General features: G+C 42.9%; 1 protein-coding gene across 1 annotated transcript; it reads left to right on the top strand.

Annotated features, from left to right (window-relative positions):
• The first annotated feature begins 1,914 nt into the window (after nt 1-1,914).
• Nucleotides 1,915-8,953, top strand: LOC143109449 (chloride intracellular channel protein 5-like). The gene is made up of 6 exons (XM_076272185.1): nt 1,915-2,231; nt 5,765-5,874; nt 6,403-6,528; nt 6,705-6,811; nt 7,408-7,589; nt 8,789-8,953. Exons 1-6 carry the CDS (start codon nt 2,172-2,174, stop codon nt 8,951-8,953), a joined length of 750 nt encoding a protein of 249 aa, XP_076128300.1. The 5' UTR covers nt 1,915-2,171.
• The last annotated feature ends 960 nt before the right edge of the window (nt 8,954-9,913 follow it).

The following is a 9,913-nucleotide window of genomic DNA, read 5'->3' as shown; positions in this document are numbered from 1 at the left end:
ATGTCACATCCAGGCTGCTGTGTATTTAAAGGCAGAGTGACCATGAGACTTTTGCTCTGATTATTTATTTGAGTGAATAATCAATTATAGAATGTTATGGAAAACAATTAAGGCATAAACAATTAAGAAATTAAATAAACATATTTCAGATTTTATACCCCCATTACAAAGTCACACTGTAAGTTAATTTGGGTAAGATTTGCAACATGGGCAGCATTTGGTTGTCTTTGACCTAAAAAACATGAAACCTCTGCATGCTCCATATTGGTAGCTTCTAAAAGCGAGGCATCTTGAAAAGCAACTTCCGCTTCACAACCAAAGCCAAACTCATGAATCATTGATGAGGGAATCTTGTCCTCCTGGGTTTCGGGAGGCCGATCGGATATAACCCAGAGTTCGCCTGCCAGCCACGCTTCTGTGAGCTATAGCCTAGCTGTGTGATTGGGTGGGTGGCCATTAAAAATGCACGGGGCTCATTCCATCACATCGGGTTTCTAGGACAGGAACATGGCACACTGCAACTGGCAGGCTGTAGGGGTGCTAAGCCATGCAGGGAGAATGTCACACTGAAACAGGTGGCCAGTTTGGCACCTTCAGACTTGTCAGCTGACAACAAGTACTGGACAAGATAATATTCAGAATATTAAACAGTACGTGAAAATGGTAATCAATTATGTTTTGTGGAGTTGAGAGTAGTTTGTTTGTGTGTGTGAAGGAAGGTGATAATTTATTCCAAAGTTGAATAATCATTAACAATCCCTCTAATTAAACTCCAATTCAAGTGTATATACAAATGTGAAATATTAGAATGCAGTGTCATACAGTTAACTTAATTAGCAGTAATTCGCTGTTGAAATTGTTAATAATTTGTCTCTGCTCAGCAGACCAGCTGAAGCTTTCCAGAGTTCTATCGAGACCTGCCTCTAGGTCAGTGTCGTTATTTTCCCTGGTGGATCTGGCCATCGGTACATAACTATCCTGTTGTGTGTGTGATGACGGGTCTTTCGTGCCAACTGTCACCTCCACCAGTTCTCTTTGTCAGGCCAGTGAAACCATGGAAGATTCCGGAAGCTTTGAGCGCAGGGAGCCCTGTCTGTAATAGTTCACTCACAATTTTGGGTCAGATTCAAATGCAAAGGGCATGACTTTAGTATTCAGTCAGACGGTCAATGACACTGAACAAAAAAAAATCAAAGTTGGGAGTGCTCACCCAATGCTCCAAAAAGATTTTAAAAGCTGAAATGTATTTAAGCCATTGGAGTCTTTGTGGTAGAATTGTCATTCATATACATTGAATGAGTTTGGGAGACCTCCTTTTGTTTCAGCACCACAACATTGTTTTTGTCTGGATAACACCCCAAGCTCTCTCTGGCCAAAAGTGATAGAGCACTCTTTTTTTGATTTTCAAAAGTAAATATATTTTTATTCAAGTCCACTATTTCATACCATCCAGTGACTGTTTTGCATAAAAGTGTAACTGTTCATACCATTTCATACCTTCCAGTGACTAGTTGCATAATAGTGTAACTGTTTTGTTTGGTTTAAGGGCCATTGCCTCTCTCCGGTTTAATTTTAGCCTTCTAAAAATAAATCACCTTCATGGTCATGATCTGGTTTTAGTATTTGCTTTAGATGCTGGACATATTGAGCTGTCACTCAATTGTGCCCAATTGTGTGCTACCAAACTACACCGCTCCATTCAAACTTCATGCCACCACTACACTACTGAAAAGACTTTCTAATTGCATAGATTAGTGTGTTATTAGAACCCTCTGTTCTGCTCTTTAGTGCGAGTCTGTCTGTGTGTGTGTATGGGGGGTAAGCTCCTCCCCCTGGCAAAGCCTGACACCTATCCCCTCTCTCCCCATCACACACACGCACACACACACACACCCCTATCAGCGGGAACCAGATCCTTCTCTCCCTCTCATCCGGGGTTGCCTCAAACATCCACGTACCTGACCCGCCGCCTAAAAACGATCAAACCCACAGCCTGGGGCGAAGCTGGTCACAGAAAAGGGCTCAAAGTACTTGTAAGGCCTGTAAGGACGTGCCGTGCTGACCTCGTCCACCACAGCCCATTAAAATGAGGATGTAGACAAGAGGGACTGTTGATGTAGTACCCATGGACTTTTCCTAGTGATTCAGCTGAGGAGGGCAAAGGAGACATAATGACTGAACCAGCTCCCACCAATGGTGGGGGCGCCCCAGATATTGAGTTATTTGTGAAGGTAAGACAATGAACCAGGCGTAGCATGCAACAAATTGTTTGAAAAATGACATGATGGTGCTGCTGAAACCAATGATTCAACAGCTACTACTTTTGATACTGTTACTACCACTACTATTACAGCTACTAATAATACGTTGAGCGCATTAGTACTATTATAAAAACATAACCATTTGGGAATACAGACTTGTTTTTTGATGAGCTGTGCTGTCAGTGCTTTGCCAGCAGTTTGCGACGCAGCTTTTTATTGTTGATACGGAAAGCCTGTGTAACACAATAGATGTGCTAGAGTTACCGCTGGCCGTCTGACCTGGCTTGTCACAGGATGTTGTGAGAGATATCGGCTGCACGCAAGTGAACAGTGGCATCCCGCGTCCAAGTTGAACAACCTGGTGTGTGTGTGAATGTGAATGCAGGTGGTGGTAATGTACTTGTTGTTTTGTTACAAGGCAGGCAGGCTGGATGAAGTTGCTGTCAGTGCAGGTCCTGGGTTGTTTGTGTGTTGGGCTGGAGTTGAGTTGAGTGACACGAAGGGGAAAACCCTTGCCGATGATTACAGAGGGTGCTGCTGACACCATTGGAAAATATCCTACACACACACACACACACACACACACACAAATACAGTCTCTCTTCATATATACACACGAACACACACACACACAAATAAACAAATACACTCATTCATACACATGAAGAAACTCTCTCTCTCTCACACACACATACACACACCTTGTGACAGTGGTTCTACTCCGCCTCCACTAATTAACTGAGCTAATTAAGCTGAAGTGTACTCTGGTGGCCAGAGGGTTTAATGTCTGAGCAGTCGATCAAATCAAGTAATCATGGAGCTCAAACAAACACAGGCAGAACACAGATCTCATAGGGTTATTAAGTTTGACAGTGCCCCAGGGCCTTCAGTATGGCCACAGTGATTATGTTGTATCACTACAGACTCAGTGGCATCAAGCACTCTTATCCTCATGCTTTATGTGATGTAATACTGTCTAACTGATAGCTTATGGCAGACATGTTCGTTTTTAATGATTCACTAGCAATAACAACAGCACCACTGACTTGCTTTAACTGCTTACAAAGTGAAACAATGGAAAAAATGCTTCCTGAATGGCACTTGGGTCTGGATGTGGATCCTGAAAGCAAGTGGTGACATAAGCAAATCATGTGAGAATTCTTTGTAATTTCAGACATTTCATTGCCACCTTGACATTTTTCCAGACATTAAAAACAAAAACACAATTACAGACATTTTCAAGTGTTTCAGCACTTCACTGCTATTGGTAAATGTAATATTATTTGCTGATAGCTGACATCATTCAACAAGAGCTCTATTGGCCAACAGCAATGTTAGACCAACATATTGGTGTATCCACCGTCATTAACCTAGATGAACTCCAGCTTTTGCTGCATATCCAAAAAACAGCTGCTCTGATCAACGGTGGTCCAGTGGCATGGGGTTGTCATTGTTGTGCTTTCTAGATCATGACTCACTATTATCTGAGGCACTGTGTTGGATTGAGGACAGAGAAAGAGGCACTGTAGCAAAATGTTAAATAGGAGTTGTGTTAAATAGTGTGTGTGTGTGTGTGTGTGTGTGTGTGTGTGTGTGTGTGTGTGTGTGTGTGTGTGTGTGTGTGTGTGTGTATTTAGCAGAAGTAGGGTGATGCTCTGGATGTCACCTCTGACCTGTGTCTGTATTCATATTGACCAAAGCAACATACATACTCTTTATATATTTTTTAAAATTTTTCCTCAAATTATTCTACTTGACAATACCTGTCCAGGATTTCAGCAGAGTTGCAGTGCCATAGGGCTTGACCCAGCAGTAGCCCTGACATCGTGGAGGCTAGTGAAGCGAGTGATAGAGGAGACGTGAATAATTCACACGGTCACAAGTATAGAAGGACCCCCACGCTAAGCTCCCTAATGGTGCCCTCATGGTACTGTCACTCATGACATCTGATACTGGCCACACAGACACAACAGCTTTTGCACTGTTAGGGCTGGACTCAGGCTCAGGGGCTTTAGCATGGCCATGGCTGTACTCACTGCCCAGGCAGAGATGTATGTACCATTTGCCTGAGGAAGACCCAGACGGGTCGAAACGTTGCAGCACAATAAATGTATGGGAGTTTTTAGCAGAGTGCGGGCATTTCATCCTTTTTGAGTTCTAGTTCCATTTGCCCTGCACCTCACCGGTGGGGATGTGCACACTACTACAACTACTCTATGAGATGTATGTACACAGGCCTACTCACAACATTGTGAGCTCGAACACAGAAGTTTTAACGTCATGTATGTCTGTGCCTCTCTACCTGGTATCATATCATCTGTAAACATTACATTGTGAGATTATGAGGTTGTGGCAGTTTTAGGTTTACGTTGTGTGTCTGCAGCTTTGGCCACCTCCAACCTTCTGGTGTCGCCACAGAGAGAACCAAGTGCTAAACAGTGTTTGCTATATAAATATAAATGCTTTCACTTATAATGCTTTAAAAGCAGCAGTCAGGAGGACTCACCCGTTTATGCTGCCCCCACCTACTGTTATGGCAATATATTAGAAATACCTAGTACCATAGTACTTGCAGAACAAGACCCGCCTTTTAAAATACCTTTTAACCTGTAATCCATAGTTTATCTAGTCTTGTTTTTACTGTTGTTTTTGCTGTTTTGTTTCTATCTTCTTTTGATTATCCATAAATCTATTATTATTGTTTATTAAGATGTATTACACTGACTGTAAACATGATATTGAGAGCTGTGCTGTTGTTCTGCTGGTGTAGAGATTGACCTTAGCTGAAAGGGAAGTTTAAGTTTACCCCATATTTGTTTTTAAAGTGATGAGCAAGTGAGTAAACAGGGACTGAGTAAACAGGACTCAGTGGTATGGGTGTTTGCTTTTCACAAGATAGATTACTACGTGTGTGTGTGTGTGTGTGCGCGCGCGCGCGAGCGTGTGTGTGTGTGTGTGCGTGTGTGTATCTTGTATCTTATCTGTATCTTGAAAGACTATGAGTCCAACTATCAGTCCACTGTGTCCTGAACACTATGCTGTTCAGGACACAGTGAATCTGAAGATTTAGAAAGCAGTGATCTTCAGTGGTGATTCTATTTGGGTCAGAATAAATGTGGTTTACTTTTTTAACCTCGTTACCTGTGTCTGCTGAACATTGTGCCAGTTAAAGCACGTAGGGCACTGATTCTCTGTTGAGAATTGGTCTGGACGTCATTCTCTCTTCACTTTTTATTTCCAAGGGGCGTAAACAGTGGTAAAATTAAACTTAAGACGTAAGTTAAACTCTTAAAGAAACCTTTCGAAAATACAGCAAAAACATTTTTCTGGTAAATTATCATTTTGAAAGAACTTCACCCAATTTCATCTGGGTTTAGCCCGGTCATGCTTCGCACCAAAGATCCTTTAGTCTCTGATTATACCTACTACAGTAAGTGTGTGTAAGTATATTGTTAGCTGTAACTCTGTAAGTGATGGTTGTTTATGTGTGTGATTGTTTGCAGGCGGGCATTGACGGGGAGAGCATCGGGAACTGCCCATTCTCCCAGCGCCTCTTCATGATCCTGTGGCTCAAGGGCGTGGTCTTCAACGTCACCACAGTCGACCTGAAGAGGTAAGGGGAGCACAGCCAGCCCAGGGGGCAGACAGCACTGGCCAGGGCAGGGCAACCACTGGTTTGCCATGCAGAGTTAAGGTTGTGGTGTTATTCAAAATGGTCTGACCATAGCGGAACCACTGGCTGACCACAAGTGTGTGTTTGTGTGTGTGTGTGTGTGTAGGTTTGCATATGCATGCACGCAAGGTAAACATATGCACAAGACTGCTTTTTACATACTTTGGCTAACTTGGCACGTGATAAACTTGTATAAGTTAGCCAAACTTAGTATCAAATCCTTCTTTTAACCAGCATACTGGACATAGTAATTCATGTTTAATACTTTGTCATTATATAATTTCGTACTGGATACTTGTGTTGCAAAATGCTACTGCAATGCCTCCCTTAGAAAATGCCGCAAAGTCTTATATTGCCCCAGTCAGAGTCATTGGTCTTTATTATGTGTCCCTTCTGGCACCGCTGGAGTCATTGACTTGGGAATGGCGCGGCAATCTCATCTGATTTTGAATTTGATGACCCACGCAGGAAGCCAGCTGACCTTCACAACTTGGCCCCAGGCACCCACCCTCCCTTCCTCACCTATAACGGCGAGGTGAAGACTGACATCAACAAGATCGAGGAATTTCTGGAGGAGGTCCTAGCGCCACCTAGGTACAGCAGTGGGCAGTACACGTTTCAGTGTAAATATATATATATATATATATATATATATAGATAGATAGATATATTTGCACAGAGACATTATATGACACTTGATGTTGGCACAATGTCCTTTGTCTCAGCCAACTTTGTATTTATTGCTGTTCTATCATTTCTGATTTTCCCAGTTACCCCAAACTTGCTGCTAAAAACAGGGAATCCAACACTGCAGGCATCGACATCTTTGCCAAGTTCTCTGCCTACATCAAGAACACAAAAGCAGAGGCCAATAAAGGTGAGTCACGGGATGCACACACACACACCTAATGGGCTTGGAGTTCAACCTGCCAAAGCATAGCCACATTTACACTAAAAAGAGAAACATTCCCACATTGACCACTTTTTTGGACATTAGTAATCCTCCAGCCTGCAGTACACTCAGACATTGCTATTTCAGTATAGACAATGCACAATAGTCAATGGTAGCCTACATTTATGCTGTTTGAGTATAATTTGCATGAACCTAGGATAAATAGGCTGTAAAACCAAATTTCATATGGATCTCACTTTACATAGACACATCCATTGTTATAGGTGCTTTTCTTTTATCACTATACTTAACACTTGCGAAAACGGCAACTATGTTTATCATATATGTTGTTATTTAGTTAATAAGTAGCAAATAGTAAATAGCAAGTATCCTTTATTCAGCTCACACATTTAAAAACAACAGAGGTTCACCCAAAGTGTGGCACAAAACTCAGAATACTCAAAAGTGTCAACAAACACAAGCTGAAAAAGGAGTTTAAAAAGATGATAGAAGATCAAATTCACAAGGTGTTGAGAAACTAAAACCAAAAACATATCCATGGCTTTCTTCCTCTGCTGCAGGTCTAGAGAAGAACCTCACCAAGGCGTTGAAGAAGCTGGACGATTACCTCAACAGTGCCCTGCCAGACGAGATCGATGCGAACAGTATGGATGATGAGCGGGCCTCCTTACGCAAGTTCCTGGACGGCAACGAGCTGACCCTGGCGGACTGCAACCTGCTGCCCAAGCTGCACATAGTAAAGGTGGGCACCACACACCTGTTTATATTTATGTTTTGTTTTGTTTTTGTTTACTTAGCAAAGGCTTTAATTCACCTAACCTAACCAATTGCCTAACTGTTGTTAAAGTAAGGCTTTCTTTCTCATAGTGACTATAACCAGCTTCTAAAGCAAAATCAAGTCAGATACACTGTAGTGCCAGATAAAATTGTCAGATAAGTCCATTAGATTTAATAACCTGTCTTTTAGTGGGAATTCTTCCTAACTTTGTGGCCACAATTTACCAGTGCAGAGATTGTGGGGACCTTCTTACGTGTCTGCACGCAAACACACACACACACACACACACACACACACACACACACACACACACACACACACAAACACACGCACACACACAAACACGCCAGGTTGTAAAAACACTATCTCCTCCAACCTCAGCTTCAAAGGCCAAACTAAACTCAGTTGATCCAGAGGCCCAATGAAGTTGCACAATAAAACCTGGAAAATACACCACTCGGCACATCTCAGTGGCGTAAGGGTGACCTTTGACTCTGGTCCTTGAAGTTACTTTGGTCCTCCAAAAGGCTACAGTTGGATGCTAACCCCACCTACCCAGCTGCCAAGGACTGACACTGTCATTCTGCCAAGCACTGATACCTGGGAGTTGACCGTGCTGATCTCTAGTTTTGAGAGAGGGTTATTATTGAGTTACGGATTTACAGCGTTCCTTAGAAAGGCCTCTTTGAGTGCATCTGGACTGGAGCTGAAGGGGAAAACTGTGGCCTTTGACCTCACAAGTGATCCAGCTTGAGAATCAATAGAACCAGTTGTTCAGAGATGTACTTTGGTGCCATCTTGTGGCTACACGAATATACAATGAATATTTTTTTTTTTTTTTTTTTTAGAAAATGAAAGTATACAAGGAATTCATGTGAACTTAGCTTCAAGTGTTTTATCATTATATGAGGGACCAAAGGTGTTTTTGTCTCAGGTCTGAATAATCACACACTTTCTATTAAAAATCCATGCATGCACTGTGAGTGATTTTGGATATGTTTTTATACAACATAACTAAACACAGTTGTAGAGTTTATTAATTTAGTGCAAATGACCAATGTTTCGACACACAAACAGGTTTTTAAATGTGAGCCTGTTGTCTTTGCATTGAAAGCACCTACTTCTACCAGCAACCTGCTCTCCCTCCCTCTCGTCTCATCCAGGTTGTGGCCAAGAAGTACCGCAACTTCAACATCCCCACCGAAATGAGCGGCGTGTGGCGTTACCTAAACAGTGCCTACAGCCGGGACGAGTTTACCAACACCTGCCCCGCCGACAATGAGATTGAGATGGCCTACCAGGACGTGGCCAAGAGGCTGGCCAAGTAATAGCCCCCCCCCCCCCCCCCCCCACCTCAACACCACCTTTACACCTTTGAAAGTTAAGACTTTGCATTCATCTCCCCCTCCTCCCCCACCCCTACTCCGAGCCCAAGGACATCAGGCTCTGAAGAAAATATGTCTGCCGTCAATGATTGACTCAGTCAGTCGCAGGCTTTGTTGTAGGTAAAGTGCTGCATTGTGCAAAATTGGTGAATGATTGACACAATGGTATGATCAGCAATATTACTAGGCTTGTGAAGTCTTATTCTGCAGTGAATCAGTGTAACCTCTTTTGATACACTATAAAACAGCAAAGCTCACCCGGTCAGCCCTTCCTCTTCCCCCATCTCGCTCTCTGTGCTCTACATTTCTCTGGATGAGTTCTACTGGCACGACAAAGCATGTTTTTGTGTTGACAAAGTAAAACAACCTAGAAACAAAGTTTAAATTATCTCTCTCTCTGTCTGTCTGCCTGTCTCTCTCTCTCTCTCTCTCTCTCTCTCACTCTCTGTCTGTCTCTCTCTCTCTCTCCTCTCTCACTCTCTGTCTGTCTGTCTCTCTCTCTCTCTCTCACTCTCTGTCTGTCTCTCTCTTTCACTCTCTGTCTGTCTCTCTCTCTCTCTCTCACTCTCTGTCTCTCTCTCTCTCCTCTCTCACTCTCTGCCTGTCTCTCTCTCTCTCTCTCCTCTCTCTCTCTCTGTCTCTGTTTCTCTTCCTCACCTTTCTGTCTCGTTTGTGAACACGGCCAAAATGCTTTTCCTCTTTATGGGGGGGGGGGGGCTTGATAAATTACTTCTTCTATTTATTTATCTTATTCTAACTCTACTTGGTGCGGCATGAAGGCCTGACAGCTGAAAACACACCATCATGTATTTATCAGTCTTTGATAAGCGTGTGGAATAGCAATATAGCTGGAGTGATTAATCCAATGGCTCTTGGCTGTACCTACACCTAGTGGAGTTCTCC

This window comes from Alosa pseudoharengus, unplaced genomic scaffold, assembly GCF_046254945.1.
Source record: "Alosa pseudoharengus isolate Yale_2024_CS ecotype anadromous, Long Island Sound unplaced genomic scaffold, YU_APseudo_1.1 YU_APseudo_1.1_scf_7, whole genome shotgun sequence".
Classification (NCBI taxonomy): Eukaryota; Metazoa; Chordata; class Actinopteri; order Clupeiformes; family Clupeidae; genus Alosa; species Alosa pseudoharengus.
This window is presented reverse-complemented; position numbering and strand designations above follow the sequence as displayed.

What these genes read in the sequence shown, in the direction of transcription:
- LOC143109449 (XM_076272185.1), top strand. Translation starts at nt 2,172, where the DNA reads ATGACTGAACCAGCTCCCACCAATGGTGGGGGCGCCCCAGATATTGAG. An exon ending in ACCACAGTCGACCTGAAGAG is followed by an intron (nt 5,875 to 6,402) that starts GTAAGGGGAGCA and finishes TGACCCACGCAG; the next exon opens with GAAGCCAGCTGACCTTCACA. An exon ending in GAGGTCCTAGCGCCACCTAG is followed by an intron (nt 6,529 to 6,704) that starts GTACAGCAGTGG and finishes TGATTTTCCCAG; the next exon opens with TTACCCCAAACTTGCTGCTA.